Here is a 17423-nt window from a genome sequence, read left to right as displayed (position 1 = left end):
GCAGACTGTTAGTAGTGTAAGACTGAGACTCTTAGCAGACTGTTAATAGTGTAGGACTGAGACTCTTAGCAGACTGTTAGTAGTGTAGGACTGAAACACTTAGCAGACTGTTAGTAGTGTAGGACTGAGACTCTTAACAGACTGTTAGTAGTGTAGGACTGAGACTCTTAGCAGACTGTTGGTAGTGTAGGACTGAGACTCTTAGCAGACTGTTAGTAGTGTAGGACTGAGATTCTTAGCAGACTGTTAGTAGTGTAGGACTGAGACTCTTAGCAGACTGTTAGTAGTGTAGGACTGACTCTTAGCAGACTGTTAGTAGTGTAGGACTGACACACTTAGCAGACTGTTAGTAGTGTAGGACTGAGACTCTTAGCAGACTGTTAGTAGTGTAGGACTGTGACTCTTAGCAGACTGTTAGTAGTGTAGGACTGAGACTCTTAGCAGACTGTTAGTAGTATAGGACTGAGACTGTTAGCAGACTGTTAGTAGTGTAGGACTGAGACTCTTAGCAGACTGTTAGTAGTGTAGGACTGAGACTCTTAGCAGACTGTTAGTAGTGTAGAACTGAGACTCTTAGCAGAATGTTAGTATTGTAGAACTGAGACTCTTAGCAGACTGTTAGTAGTGTAGGACTGAGACTCTTAGCAGACTGTTAGTAGTGTAGGACTGACACACTTAGCAGACTGTTAGTAGTGTAAGACTGAGACTCTTAGCAGACTGTTAATAGTGTAGGACTGAGACTCTTAGCAGACTGTTAGTAGTGTAGGACTGAAACACTTAGCAGACTGTTAGTAGTGTAGGACTGAGACTCTTAACAGACTGTTAGTAGTGTAGGACTGAGACTCTTAGCAGACTGTTGGTAGTGTAGGACTGAGACTCTTAGCAGACTGTTAGTAGTGTAGGACTGAGACTCTTAGCAGACTGTTAGTAGTGTAGGACTGAGATTCTTAGCAGACTGTTAGTAGTGTAGGACTGAGACTCTTAGCAGACTGTTAGTAGTGTAGGACTGACTCTTAGCAGACTGTTAGTAGTGTAGGACTGACACACTTAGCAGACTGTTAGTAGTGTAGGACTGAGACTCTTAGCAGACTGTTAGTAGTGTAGGACTGTGACTCTTAGCAGACTGTTAGTAGTGTAGGACTGAGACTCTTAGCAGACTGTTAGTAGTATAGGACTGAGACTGTTAGCAGACTGTTAGTAGTGTAGGACTGAGACTCTTAGCAGACTGTTAGTAGTGTAGGACTGAGACTCTTAGCAGACTGTTAGTAGTGTAGGACTGAGACTCTTAGCAGACTGTTAGTAGTGTAGGACTGAGACTCTTAGCAGACTGTTAGTAGTGTAGGACTGAGACTGTTAGCAGACTGTTAGTAGTGTAGGACTGAGACTCTTAGTAGACTGTTAGTAGTGTAGGACTGAGACTCTTAGCAGACTGTTAGTAGTGTAGGACTGAGACTCTTAGCAGACTGTTAGTAGTGTAGGACTGAGACTCTTAGCAGACTGTTAGTAGTGTAGGACTGAGACTCTTAGCAGACTGTTAGTAGTGTAGGACTGAGACTCTTAGCAGACTGTTAGTAGTGTAGGACTGAGACTCTTAGCAGACTGTTAGTAGTGTAGGACTGAGACTCTTAGCAGACTGTTAGTAGTGTAGGACTGAGACTCTTAGCAGACTGTTAGTAGTGTAGGACTGGAAAAGCCTTGGCTTCTTGACCCAAATCACACCCTATTCCCTTATAGTGCACTATTTTAGACCAAAATGAATGCACTATGTAGGGGATAGGGTACCATTTAGGACATAAATGTGTAGTGGCTGACTAGAGCTAGGATGGGGAGGTTACAGGTTTACTTAAGAGTCACGCAGCAAGACTTGGTGAATACTTCCTCCAGCATTCCGGCTGACTGTAGATGATCCTTGAGCTGCACTTTCATGTTCTGGCTATTGTTTGAAATCTTGTCAGGAATGGTGCTAATGGTATATAATGTAACCCAGCACTGTAACCCAGAGTAATTGGGACCAATGAAAAGCTGGTTATTTTTCATTCCTCCCTTCAAGTTCATGTCCTTATTACTTAACTGTGATCCAATGCTACTTCTTGGAGGTTTTGAATGATCATTAGCTGGATAACGTTAACTTTAACTATGGGCTAGAAGAGAGCAGTCCAGAGTTAAAGACAGATATGACCCATAATGACACAGGTTCCTGCTAACCAGCCTGATTTTGCTCCACATCGCTCTGATTAAGACCAGAACCTACATTCTGATTAAAGCCAGAACCTAAATTCTGATTAAGACCAGAACCTACATTCAGAGTAAAACCAGAACCTACATTCTGATTAAAGCCAGAACCTAAATTCTGATTAAACCAGAACCTAATTTCTGATTAAGACCAGAACATAAATTCTGATTAAAATCAGAACCTAAATTCTGATTAAGACCAGAACCTAAATTCTGATTAAAATCAGAACCTAAATTCTGATTAAGACCAGAACCTAAATTCTGATTAAGACCAAAACCAAGCAGAAAGCATATCCATGCCATAGTCAGGGTCTGGGAATACAATAGTGATCTACAATTTAGGCCAAATGTGTCTTATCATAACCATGGTTATTTCAGTGATGCCTAATTGTTTCCTCTGCTGATTAGGTTTGTGACGTCTATCCAACAACATTCTGCAACATTACTGCTCAAATCCCAGCTGTTATTCTATTAAAACCAACTACCCAACAATCTTGGTGTATTGCTCATACAAAAATAACTGATAAGCAACGGAAGACCATGGTTATACGTCCCAAATGGCACCCTATTCCTTTTATAGTGTACTAGTTTTGACCAGAGCCCATAGGGATTAGTGTTATAATATGAGTCCCATCTGTCTGAAAAGGATTGGTCATAAGGTGCCGGGAATTGGCTGGTAGTGATATCTTCATGTGGGTAGCATGTCCTTACTTGTGCAGTGCTCTTCTCTGAGAGGTGCCTCTGGGTCTATATGGCATGTTTTTCACCACGTTGTCAAAGCCATTACTGATGATGCCTACGTCTAAACAGGAAACAGGTGTTCCAGTATGTCACTAAACTGCAAACAGTCTGCTTCTGCTTGTACTGTATGCCAGTCTGCTTTTATCTTGTAACAATGTGTGGTTATGGCTGCTATCTAATTGTGTTTTGTATGCGTATAAGTTTGAATAGTATGAGTGGTTTGTGATTTCATGAGGATGTGTATTAGTGTGGAACTGAGACTGTGTGTGTGGCTGACGTATTTTAAGCCCCTCCCTCTCAAATGGCTCTTACTTCCTGTCCTGTCATGCAGAGGTGTCATGGTGGTTCCTCTGTGTGAGAGGTGTCATGGTGGTTCCTCTGTATGAGAGGTGTCATGGTGGTTCCTCTGTGTGAGAGGTGTCATGGTGGTTCCTCTGTGTGAGAGGTGTCATGGTGGTTCCTCTGTGTGAGAGGTGCCATGGTGGTTCCTCTGTGTGAGAGGTGTCATAGTGGTTCCTCTGTGTGAGAGGTGTCATGGTGGTTCCTCTGTGTGAGAGGTGTCATGGTGGTTCGTCTGTGTGAGAGGTTCTCACTCAGTAATTCCAGTTGTCTGTTAGAGACAACAGAGTAGTATGAAACCACAAACAGACAACAGTCTGCCGTATGTGACCTGATACTGAGGACATGGCTACTGATACCATACAGTATAGCATACCAAAGAAGTTCATGTACTGTATTTGGTTCATACAGGTTAGAGTTAGGACTTGTACACCACGTTCAAATGAGGAGTAATATGAAACAGGAACGTAAAGGAGGCAGCTGTTATCAAGTTGTTTCCCTCGTAGAAGATATATGATACAGGCAGCGTAACGTAACAGAGCCCAAATGAATCATCCAGCCATAAATAGCCAGATAGATTACCCCAGTCTGCATTAATCTGCCTTTTCAACAGAACAACAGGGAACTTAAAGTAGTGAGAGAAAGGGGGGGGGGGGAGTGTGGGCAGGTGGAGAGGCCCAGGCATGGTGAAGGGTTGAGATAAGAACCTGGAAGCAGAGAGGTGAGGTCTGGAATGACGCTGACCAGGTAGGAGAGGGGCAAGGGGATGATGTCAGGCCCCATTAGAGGCAGATAGAGAGAGGGAGTAGAGAAGGGGGGTGGGAGAGAGGGGGGGGGAGAGTGGAGAGAGAGAGGGGGGGAGAAGGAGGGGGTTCTAGGCTTGGAGACAGAATGGATGCCTAAGCAGTTAGATCAGCAGGTTGTCAATAGTGTAATCCCCTATCCCATGTACTGTAGTCTGGCACCACACAGTGATGGACACATCATCCACACAGCTTTATTTATAGGGCATGTAAAACACAGAATGGACTCCTATTCACACTCTGGATGTAGCCATTATGTTGAAACAGCCAGTGTACTGCAATGTCTACCAACCACTGTGCTTCCCCGTCACTTCTCCCACACATTTGTGCCCCATTAGAACTGTTCAAACTAAAGTGGTGCTTGGTTTCTAGGTGACGCCTGGCAGCAAAGCCTCGCTGGCCAACCTGTGCCCCGGTGACATCATCCTGGCCATAGAGGGTGTGAGTACAGAGTGCATGACTCACAGCGAGGCCCAGAACAAGATCAAAGACCCTGCCTCCCAGCTCGGCCTCAAGATTGAGAGGTAGGTGAGCAAGCAGAATGACTGGTCTGTGTCCCAAATGGCACCCTATTTCCTTTGTAATGCACTACGTTGTGCCCTGGTCAAAATAGGGCCCTGGTCAAAAGTAGTGTACTATATAGGGAATAGGGTGTATTTGGGATGCACACTGGTAATAAGATGATAACACAAGTACAAGGACACCAGCCATCTATGGTCAACTTTTGTTTACAGTAGTGTACGCATGAAAGATAGATAGTTATGAACTGGGTGGTTCGAGCTCTGCATGCTGATGGGCTGAAAGCTTTGGTATACCACGGGTATGACAAAACATTTATTTTTACTGCTCTAATTACGTTGGTAACCAGTTTATAATAGCAATAAGGCACCTCGGGGGTTTGTGATATATGGCCAATATACCACGGCTAAGGGCTGTGTCCTAGCACTCCCCGTTGCGTCGTGCACAAGAACAGCCCTTAGCCGTGGTATATTGGCCATATACCACACCACCTCGGGCCTTATTGCTTAAATACACACCACACAATGTTGAATACTCTAGCAGTTATGACATTTAAATACACACCACACAATGTTGAATACTCTAGCAGTTATGACATTTAAATACACACCACACAATGTTGAATAATCTAGCAGTTATGACATTTAAATACACACCACACAATGTTGAATACTCTAGCAGTTATGACATTTAAATACACACCACACAATGTTGAATACTCTAGCAGTTATGACATTTAAATACACACCACACAATGTTGAATACTCTAGCAGTTATGACATATAAATACACACCACACAATGTTGAATACTCTAGCAGTTATGACATTTAAATACACACCACACAATGTTGAATACTCTAGCAGTTATGACATTTAAATACACACCACACAATGTTGAATACTCTAGCAGTTATGACATTTAAATACACACCACACAATGTTGAATACTCTAGCAGTCATGACATTTAAATACACACCACACAATGTTGAATACTCTAGCAGTTATGACATTTAAATACACACCACACAATGTTGAATACTCTAGCAGTTATGGCATTTAAATACACACCACACAATGTTGAATACTCTAGCTGTTATGACATTTTCTTCCTTCAAGCTTTTTTATCAGGATCCGCATTAGCAGTCGCCGATGGAGACAGTTAGTCTTACTGAGGTCCCACATAGAACAAAAATACATTACAGACTTTACAATTTACATACATTTAAAAACATTAACATGTAGTGTGTGTGTGCAGCTATCAGTTACACATACATGTCAGTACATACACACAACAAGCTAACAGAAATAAAAAGGAAATCAAATCAAGTTTTATTTGTCACATACGCTGAATGCAACGGGTGTGGACTTTACCGTGAAATGATTGCTTGCGAGCCCTTCCCATTGATGCAAAGTTTAACAAAGGTACAAAAATAGTAAGTCAAGGGGAAACATTGACTGTCTGTCTGTGGCTGAGCCATAGTGAACTTGTTAGGCCTTTATGAGTGGTTGCCGGGCGCACGGCGCTCAGTCAAAATGCCAGGGCTGCATTCCATCTCTTTGATTCATAACCTCATGAAACTGTTTGAGAGTCTTGCGTGGGGTCAGAGATGCTCGTGTGGGGTCAGAGATGCTCGAGGCGCTGATGTAAATTACGAGTGCAGCAAGGGCATGGTTGGGTCAAAATGCTAAGCAGCTGGCCTGTCTGGCTACGGTTTGATCTGGATTTATTATTTAATGTCAGGAAGGAAGGAAGGCTGCTGTATATCAGGGTTTGACTGACTCTTTCTCTGTCTGTCTTGCAGGCCTGAGACCAAACTGTGGTCTCCCCAAGTCACAGAGGATGGGAAAGCAAATCCATTCAAGCTCAATTTAGAGGCAGAACAGCAAGTAAGTAGCCGAAGGCATAAATGGTTTTAGGTTAAGGACTACATTCCGATTCAAATCAATCCCTCTCCTGGTGTTTGTGTGGTTGTGTAGAGTTACAGTATAGCTGGTATTCAATTCAATTGAATTAAATTGTACCCTTCAGGCAATTCTAGGGTTATAGTGGTTCTTCAGACACATACAGTGTAGCTTGTAGAGCTTTGACCACTGCATGCAGTGTGTGCACCGTGTAGCTTGTATAACTTTGACCACTGCATGCAGTGAGTGTACCGTGTAGCTTGTATAGCTTTGTGTACAGTATAGCTTGTATAGCTGCATGCAGTGTGTGTCTCTGTCTGGCTCCACATGTAGGAGTTGAAACCTATCGGTACAGGTCACAACCGACGCGCCCAGCCCTTCATGGCTGCGGCCACCATAGCCAACGGACGCCAGGTGGTGAGTTCCTCCTACAACACCCCCATAGGCCTCTACTCCTCAGGCAACATCCAGGACGCCCTGCACGGACAGCTCCCAGGCCTTGTTCACGATAAGCATGAGGGGTGAGTAAGTGCCAGGCTGATCCGGACCCCCTTCCTGATGCCCCGTGGACCCCACCTCTCCCCTCCTCCACCTGGTGTCACTAACCCTGCCTCTTGCTTCTCTTCTCCTCCCTGGCTGCTCCTCTTTCCTCTCTCACTCTATAACCTCAGAGCGCCTCTCTAACTCCTCTTCTGTTTTTCACAGGACCTGGGCTACTTTGAACACAAGTTTAACGTCAGGCCTAAGCTCTTCTTACCTGCAGGCCAAAGGTCACTAGTTTCAACATCTCCCTACTGATGCAGTAATACTAGTTTCAACATCTCCCTACTGACGCAGTAATACAGTAATACTAGTTTCAACATCTCCCTACTGACGCAGTAATACTAGTTTCAACATCTCCCTACTGATGCAGTAATACAGTAATACTAGTTTCAACATCTCCCTACTGACGCAGTAATACTAGTTTCAACATCTCCCTACTGATGCAGTAATACAGTAATACTAGTTTCAACATCTCCCTACTGACGCAGTAATACTAGTTTCAACATCTCCCTACTGATGCAGTAATACAGTAATACTAGTTTCAACATTTCCCTACTGACGCAGTAATACAGTAATACTAGTTTCAACATCTCCCTACTGACGCAGTAATACAGTAATACTAGTTTCAACATCTCCCTACTGATGCAGTAATACAGTAATACTAGTTTCAACATCTCCCTACTGATGCAGTAATACAGTAATACTAGTTTCAACATCTCTCTACTGATGCAGTAATACAGTAATACTAGTTTCAACATCTCCCTACTGATGCAGTAATACAGTAATACTAGTTTCAACATCTCCCTACTGACGCAGTGATACAGTAATACTAGTTTCAACATCTCCCTACTGATGCAGTAATACTAGTTTCAACATCTCCCTACTGACGCAGTAATACTAGTTTCAACATCTCCCTACTGATGCAGTAATACAGTAATACTAGTTTCAACATCTCCCTACTGACGCAGTGATACAGTAATACTAGTTTCAACATCTCCCTACTGATGCAGTAATACTAGTTCCAACATCTCCCTACTGACGCAGTAATACAGTAATACTAGTTTCAACATCTCCCTACTGACGCAGTAATACTAGTTTCAACATCTCCCTACTGATGCAGTAATACAGTAATACTAGTTTCAACATCTCCCTACTGACGCAGTAATACTAGTTTCAACATCTCCCTACTGATGCAGTAATACAGTAATACTAGTTTCAACATCTCCCTACTGACGCAGTAATACTAGTTTCAACATCTCCCTACTGATGCAGTAATACAGTAATACTAGTTTCAACATTTCCCTACTGACGCAGTAATACAGTAATACTAGTTTCAACATCTCCCTACTGACGCAGTAATACAGTAATACTAGTTTCAACATCTCCCTACTGATGCAGTAATACAGTAATACTAGTTTCAACATCTCCCTACTGATGCAGTAATACAGTAATACTAGTTTCAACATCTCTCTACTGATGCAGTAATACAGTAATACTAGTTTCAACATCTCCCTACTGATGCAGTAATACAGTAATACTAGTTTCAACATCTCTCTACTGATGCAGTAATACAGTAATACTAGTTTCAACATCTCCCTACTGATGCAGTAATACTAGTTTCAACATCTCCCTACTGACGCAGTAATACTAGTTTCAACATCTCCCTACTGATGCAGTAATACAGTAATACTAGTTTCAACATCTCCCTACTGACGCAGTGATACAGTAATACTAGTTTCAACATCTCCCTACTGATGCAGTAATACTAGTTTCAACATCTCCCTACTGACGCAGTAATACTAGTTTCAACATCTCCCTACTGATGCAGTAATACAGTAATACTAGTTTCAACATTTCCCTACTGACGCAGTAATACAGTAATACTAGTTTCAACATCTCCCTACTGACGCAGTAATACAGTAATACTAGTTTCAACATCTCCCTACTGATGCAGTAATACAGTAATACTAGTTTCAACATCTCCCTACTGATGCAGTAATACAGTAATACTAGTTTCAACATCTCTCTACTGATGCAGTAATACAGTAATACTAGTTTCAACATCTCCCTACTGATGCAGTAATACAGTAATACTAGTTTCAACATCTCCCTACTGATGCAGTAATACAGTAATACTAGTTTCAACATCTCCCTACTGATGCAGTAATACTAGTTTCAACATCTCCCTACTGACGCAGTAATACTAGTTTCAACATCTCCCTACTGATGCAGTAATACAGTAATACTAGTTTCAACATCTCCCTACTGACGCAGTGATACAGTAATACTAGTTTCAACATCTCCCTACTGATGCAGTAATACTAGTTTCAACATCTCCCTACTGACGCAGTAATACTAGTTTCAACATCTCCCTACTGATGCAGTAATACAGTAATACTAGTTTCAACATTTCCCTACTGACGCAGTAATACAGTAATACTAGTTTCAACATCTCCCTACTGACGCAGTAATACAGTAATACTAGTTTCAACATCTCCCTACTGATGCAGTAATACAGTAATACTAGTTTCAACATCTCCCTACTGATGCAGTAATACAGTAATACTAGTTTCAACATCTCTCTACTGATGCAGTAATACAGTAATACTAGTTTCAACATCTCCCTACTGATGCAGTAATACAGTAATACTAGTTTCAACATCTCCCTACTGACGCAGTAATACAGTAATACTAGTTTCAACATCTCCCTACTGATGCAGTAATACAGTAATACTAGTTTCAACATTTCCCTACTGACGCAGTAATACAGTAATACTAGTTTCAACATCTCCCTACTGACGCAGTAATACAGTAATACTAGTTTCAACATCTCCCTACTGATGCAGTAATACAGTAATACTAGTTTCAACATCTCCCTACTGATGCAGTAATACAGTAATACTAGTTTCAACATCTCTCTACTGATGCAGTAATACAGTAATACTAGTTTCAACATCTCCCTACTGATGCAGTAATACAGTAATACTAGTTTCAACATCTCCCTACTGACGCAGTGATACAGTAATACTAGTTTCAACATCTCCCTACTGATGCAGTAATACTAGTTTCAACATCTCCCTACTGACGCAGTAATACTAGTTTCAACATCTCCCTACTGATGCAGTAATACAGTAATACTAGTTTCAACATCTCCCTACTGACGCAGTGATACAGTAATACTAGTTTCAACATCTCCCTACTGATGCAGTAATACTAGTTTCAACATCTCCCTACTGACGCAGTAATACTAGTTTCAACATCTCCCTACTGATGCAGTAATACAGTAATACTAGTTTCAACATCTCCCTACTGATGCAGTAATACAGTAATACTAGTTTCAACATTTCCCTACTGACGCAGTGATACAGTAATACTAGTTTCAACATCTCCCTACTGACGCAGTAATACTAGTTTCAACATCTCCCTACTGATGCAGTAATACAGTAATACTAGTTTCAACATCTCCCTACTGATGCAGTAATACAGTAATACTAGTTTCAACATCTCTCTACTGATGCAGTAATACAGTAATACTAGTTTCAACATCTCCCTACTGATGCAGTAATACAGTAATACTAGTTTCAACATCTCCCTACTGACGCAGTAATACAGTAATACTAGTTTCAACATCTCCCTACTGATGCAGTAATACAGTAATACTAGTTTCAACATCTCCCTACTGACGCAGTAATACAGTAATACTAGTTTCAACATCTCCCTACTGACGCAGTAATACAGTAATACTAGTTTCAACATCTCCTTACTGATGCAGTAATACAGTAATACTAGTTTCAACATCTCCCTACTGATGCAGTAATTCTAGTTTCAACATCTCCCTACTGATGCAGTAATACTAGTTTCAACATCTCCCTACTGACGCAGTAATACTAGTTTCAACATCTCCCTACTGATGCAGTAATACAGTAATACTAGTTTCAACATCTCCCTACTGACGCAGTGATACAGTAATACTAGTTTCAACATCTCCCTACTGATGCAGTAATACTAGTTTCAACATCTCCCTACTGACGCAGTAATACTAGTTTCAACATCTCCCTACTGATGCAGTAATACAGTAATACTAGTTTCAACATTTCCCTACTGACGCAGTAATACAGTAATACTAGTTTCAACATCTCCCTACTGACGCAGTAATACAGTAATACTAGTTTCAACATCTCCCTACTGATGCAGTAATACAGTAATACTAGTTTCAACATCTCCCTACTGATGCAGTAATACAGTAATACTAGTTTCAACATCTCTCTACTGATGCAGTAATACAGTAATACTAGTTTCAACATCTCCCTACTGATGCAGTAATACAGTAATACTAGTTTCAACATCTCCCTACTGACGCAGTAATACAGTAATACTAGTTTCAACATCTCCCTACTGATGCAGTAATACAGTAATACTAGTTTCAACATTTCCCTACTGACGCAGTAATACAGTAATACTAGTTTCAACATCTCCCTACTGACGCAGTAATACAGTAATACTAGTTTCAACATCTCCCTACTGATGCAGTAATACAGTAATACTAGTTTCAACATCTCCCTACTGATGCAGTAATACAGTAATACTAGTTTCAACATCTCTCTACTGATGCAGTAATACAGTAATACTAGTTTCAACATCTCCCTACTGATGCAGTAATACAGTAATACTAGTTTCAACATCTCCCTACTGACGCAGTGATACAGTAATACTAGTTTCAACATCTCCCTACTGATGCAGTAATACTAGTTTCAACATCTCCCTACTGACGCAGTAATACTAGTTTCAACATCTCCCTACTGATGCAGTAATACAGTAATACTAGTTTCAACATCTCCCTACTGACGCAGTGATACAGTAATACTAGTTTCAACATCTCCCTACTGATGCAGTAATACTAGTTTCAACATCTCCCTACTGACGCAGTAATACTAGTTTCAACATCTCCCTACTGATGCAGTAATACAGTAATACTAGTTTCAACATCTCCCTACTGATGCAGTAATACAGTAATACTAGTTTCAACATCTCCCTACTGACGCAGTGATACAGTAATACTAGTTTCAACATCTCCCTACTGACGCAGTAATACTAGTTTCAACATCTCCCTACTGATGCAGTAATACAGTAATACTAGTTTCAACATCTCCCTACTGATGCAGTAATACAGTAATACTAGTTTCAACATCTCTCTACTGATGCAGTAATACAGTAATACTAGTTTCAACATCTCCCTACTGATGCAGTAATACAGTAATACTAGTTTCAACATCTCCCTACTGACGCAGTAATACAGTAATACTAGTTTCAACATCTCCCTACTGATGCAGTAATACAGTAATACTAGTTTCAACATCTCCCTACTGACGCAGTAATACAGTAATACTAGTTTCAACATCTCCCTACTGACGCAGTAATACAGTAATACTAGTTTCAACATCTCCTTACTGATGCAGTAATACAGTAATACTAGTTTCAACATCTCCCTACTGATGCAGTAATACTAGTTTCAACATCTCCCTACTGACGCAGTAATACAGTAATACTAGTTTCAACATCTCCCTACTGATGCAGTAATACAGTAATACTAGTTTCAACATCTCCCTACTGACGCAGTAATACAGTAATACTAGTTTCAACATCTTCCTACTGATGCAGTAATACAGTAATACTAGTTTCAACATCTTCCTACTGACGCAGTAATACAGTAATACTCGTTTCAACATCTCCCTACTGACGCAGTAATACAGTAATACTAGTTTCAACATCTCCCTACTGATGCAGTAATACAGTGATACTAGTTTCAACATCTCCCTACTGACGCAGTAATACAGTAATACTAGTTTCAACATCTCCCTACTGACGCAGTAATACAGTAATACTAGTTTCAACATCTCCCTACTGATACAGTAATACTAGTTTCAACATCTCCCTACTGATGCAGTAATACCGTAGTCAGTTTTATTCAGTCACAGAGTAAATGATCTCATACTTACTGATTGTAATATTTCTATATAGCTGCAATAACTCATCTTCCATCTTTCCTGTCTTTTTCATGTGTTGTGCTGTCTCTTCTTCCCTGCCCTACCTCTGGCTTTGCAATCACTGACCACTGCCCTCAGCGAGTGCCCTCCTCTGCAAGGCTTGATGGGAAATGGCCATCAGACGGTGGTCACCCTCTCCCCCCCTGACCCTCCCCTGTCTGCTAACTCCGGCACAGACCAACCCCTGGCCCCCAGTGCTCAGTATAACACCCCCATTAACCTGTACTCTGAGGCCAACGTCTCGGCCGCTCAGCAGCTAGCTCAGATCACCTCACTAGAGGAACAGGTCCCTCTAAGGTAATCATAGGTGTGTGTGTGTGTGTGTGTGTGTGTGTGTGTGTGTGTGTGTGTGTGTGTGTGTGTGTGTGTGTGTGTGTGTGTGTGTGTGTGTGTGTGTGTGTGTGTGTGTGTGTGTGTGTGTGTGTGTGTGTGTGTGTGCGCTATTCCGAGGAACACCTCGCCAACAGCCAATGAAATTGCAGGGGGCCAAATTCAATCAACAGAAATATCATAATTCAAATGTCTCAAACATACAAGTATTAGACACCATTTTAAAGATAAAATTCTCGTTAATCCAACCACAGTGTCTGATTTCAAAAAAGCTTTTCGGAGAAAGCAGAACATATCATTATGTTAGGTCAGCAACTAGTCACAGAAAGCATACAGCGATTTTCCAACCAAAGAGAGGAGTCACAAAAAGCTGAAATATTGATGAAATTCATCACTAACCTTTGATGATCTTCATCAGATGACACTCATAGGACTTCATGTTACACAATACATGTATGTTTTGTTTGGTAAAGTTCATATTTATATCCAAAAATATGAGTTTACATTGGCGCTTTATGTTCAGTAGTTCCAAAACATCCGGTGATTTTGCAGAGAGCCACCTCAATTTACAGAAATACTCATAATAAACATTGATAAAAGATACAACTGTTATGCATGGAATTTTAGATACACTTCTCCTTAATGCAACCGCTGTGTCAGATTTTTAAAAAACTTGACGGAAAAAGCACACCATGCAATAATCTGAGTACGGTGCTCAAACGACAAATCAAGCCAATCCGCCATGTTGGAGTCAACATAAGTCAGAAATAACATTATAAATATTCACTTACCTTTGATGATCTTCATCATAATGCACTCCCAGGAATCCCAGTTCCACAATAAATGTTTGATTTGTTCCATAATGTCCATCATTTATGTCCAAATTCCTCCTTGTTGTTCGCGCGTTCAGTACACAATCTAAACTCACGATGCGCAGGCAGGTACAGGCAAAATTTCAGACAAAAAGTCATATTACAGACCGTAGAAACATGTCAAACGAAGTGTAGAATCAATCTTTAGGATGTTTTCAACATAAATCTTCAATAATGTTCCAACCGGAGAATTCCTTTGTCTATAGAAAAGCCATGGAACAGAGCTCGCTCTCACGTGAACGAGCGTCACCACCTCAAGGCATTCTGCCAGACCTCTGACTCATTCCCCTCATTAGGCCCCACTTCACAGTAGACGCATCAGATAAGGTTCTAAAGACTGTTGACATCTAGTGGAAGCCTTAGAAAGTGCAACATGACCCCATAGACACTGTGTATTCGATAGACCAAGAGTTAAAAAACTACAAACCTCAGATTTCCCACTTCCTGGTTGGATTTTTCTCAGGTTTTCGCCTGGCATATGAGTTCTGTTATACTCACAGACATCATTCAAACAGTTCTAGAAACTTCAGAGTGTTTACTATCCAAATCCACTACTAAAATATGCATATATTAGCAACTGGGACGTAGTAGCAGGCAGTTTACTCTGGGCACGCTTTTCATCCAAACGTGAAAATGCTGCCCCCTATCCTTAATGAGTTTGAGCCAATCAGTTGTGTAGTGACATGGTAGGGGTGGTATACAGAAGATAACCCTATTTAGTAAAAGACCAAGTACATATTATGGCAAGAACAGCTCAAATAAACAGAGAAAAACGACAGTCCATCATCACTTTAAGACATGAAGGTCAGTCAATTTGGAAAATTTCAAGAACTTTGAAAGTTTTTTCAAGTGCAGTTGCAAAAACCATCAAGCGCTATAATGAAACTAGCTCTCATGAGGATCATGAGGATCGCCACAGGAAAGGAAGACCCAGAGTTACCTCTGCTGCAGAGGATAAGTTCATTAGAGTTGCCAGCCTCAGAAATTGCAGCCCAAATAAAGGCTTCACAGAGTTCAAGTAACAGACACATCTCAACATCAACTGTTCAGAGGAGACTGCGTGAATCAGGCCTTCATGGTCGAATTGCTGCAAAGATACCACTGCTAAAGGACACCAATAAGAAGAAGAGACTTGCTTTGTCATAGAAACACGAGCAACGGACATTGGTCTGATGAGTCCAAATGTGAGATTTTTGGTTCCAACCGTTGTCTTTGTGTGACGAACAGATGACCTCTGCATGTGTGGTTCCCACCGTGAAGCATGGAGGAGGAGGTGTGATGGTGCTTTGCTGGTGACACTGTCTGTGATTTATTTAGAATTCAAGGCACACAACCAGCATCCAGAAAACAGGCAAGGGTCAAAACTGGGAGGACTAGCAAAAAGAGAATAGCAAAAGCAGGCACACGGGAAAAACACGCTCGTTGACTTGAAACAGACAAGACACACTGGCACAGAGAGACAGGAAACACAGGGATAAATACACTGGGGATAATAAGCGACACCTGGGGGGGTGGAGACAATCACAAGGACAGGTGAAACATATCAGGGCGTGACACAACCCAATTGAGATGGTTTGGGATGAATTGGACCGCAGATTGAAGGAAAAGCAGCCAACAAGTGCTCAGCATATGTGGGAACTCCTTGAAGACTGTTGGAAAAGCATTCCAGGTTGAAGCTGGTTGAAGCATGCAAAAGTGTGCAAAGCTGTCATCAAGACAAAGGGTGGCTACTTTTAAGAATCTAAATGATAAAATATATTTTGATTTGTTTAACACTTTTTGGGTTACTACATGATTCCATATGTGTTATTTCATAGTTTTGATGTCTTCACTATTATTTTACAATGTAGAAAACAGTAAAAATGAAGAAAAACCCTTGAGTAGGTGTGTCCAAACTTTTGACTGCTACTGTATATTATGGTGAAGGCCAGAGGAATTCCAGAAAAAGGTACCATATAATAAAATCCTATCTCCTCTCCCTCTTGCATCCTAGTGGTAAGACACTGTCCTCCATCAAGGAGTCTCATGTGTACCGGATGCTCCAGGATGACCAGGATAGGCCACATGAACCACGTCAGTCAGGCTCCTTCAAGGCTCTGCAGGAACACGTTGAGACTGATGGTGAGCTAAATCCAAGCATACAGACTACTTCTCTACTCTGACGGCACTTAATAACAAAGTACACATGTTTAAGTAACTATGTATTGATAAAAGGTAGAATGAGCAGGGTTGGGTAGAAACGGATTACACGTAGCAGGGATTGACACCTTAACACAGCAGTAAACCAATGTTTTGTGCATTAATAGGAGCAAAGCCGTTGATTACTAGAAGTGTAAGAGCTCCAGTGACAAAGCCTCTTACACCTGCGGGATCGCTACAGAAACTACCCCTCTGTGACAAGTGTGGAAACGGCATAGTGTGAGTACCCACTACCCAGGCTGACAGGAAATAAGGCACTGGAGTGCCATAGTGCTGCCCTCTCCCAATGACTCATCTGATCCTGCCCGAGCACAATGACTCATCTGATCCTGCCCTCTCCCAATGACCCGTCTGATCCTGCCCTCTCCCAATGACCCGTCTGATCCTGCCCTCGTCCAATGACCCGTCTGATCTTACCCTCGCCCAATGACCTGTCTGATCCTACCCTCTTCATGTTCCGGATAATGACTAAACCAAAAAGAATGTATTAATAAACCACGAAGGACCTCCGCTACATTATACACATGTGAACAGGGAGGTAATGAGAAACCATGGCAGGAATGTTTTTGCGGTGAGGAAACACAAGATCTGTCCTCTCTCATCTTTTGGTTTTGGGGGATGAAAGTAAGAAGTACATGAAAGGTTTGAGTTAGGGAATATACCTGCCTCTGATACTTTTGATGTGGTGGGGCACATCTGCTGTTGCATAAGACCACGGTCTAAGTGGGGTATGGTTAGAGCTATGGTGGTTTTGGATCCATAAATCTATCTGGATGGCAAAGTATAACCTCCTGCCTAGGCTAATTGCACACAGCGCATAATAACAATAATTCAGAGCATTGGGAGGAAGTATCTGGTAGACAAGATTAGGCAAAGTAAGACAGTCAACTCTCTTGT

The 17423-nt window shown here is 41.4% G+C and overlaps 1 protein-coding gene across 5 annotated transcripts in view; it reads left to right on the top strand.

Moving 5' to 3' along the window:
- Positions 1–17423, top strand: part of pdlim3b (PDZ and LIM domain 3b) — a 31297-nt gene that overhangs the window by 11414 nt on the left and 2460 nt on the right. Inside the window, exons 2-7 of one of the 5 annotated variants that reach the window (XM_071411410.1) lie at positions 4488–4639; positions 6439–6523; positions 7244–7308; positions 13204–13422; positions 16321–16448; positions 16634–16745. In XM_071411410.1, the coding sequence (XP_071267511.1) occupies positions 4488–4639; positions 6439–6523; positions 7244–7308; positions 13204–13422; positions 16321–16448; positions 16634–16745 (761 nt within the window). Of the gene's footprint in view, positions 1–4487; positions 4640–6438; positions 6524–6871; positions 7060–7243; positions 7309–13203; positions 13423–16320; positions 16449–16633; positions 16746–17423 lie in introns of all 5 variants that reach the window. The other 4 variants (XM_071411409.1, XM_071411414.1, XM_071411411.1 and 1 more) reach the window with 4 other exon arrangements.

The sequence above is a fragment of the Salvelinus alpinus genome, chromosome 7, assembly GCF_045679555.1.
Source record: "Salvelinus alpinus chromosome 7, SLU_Salpinus.1, whole genome shotgun sequence".
In the NCBI taxonomy this organism is placed as follows: domain Eukaryota; kingdom Metazoa; phylum Chordata; class Actinopteri; order Salmoniformes; family Salmonidae; genus Salvelinus; species Salvelinus alpinus.
This window is presented reverse-complemented; position numbering and strand designations above follow the sequence as displayed.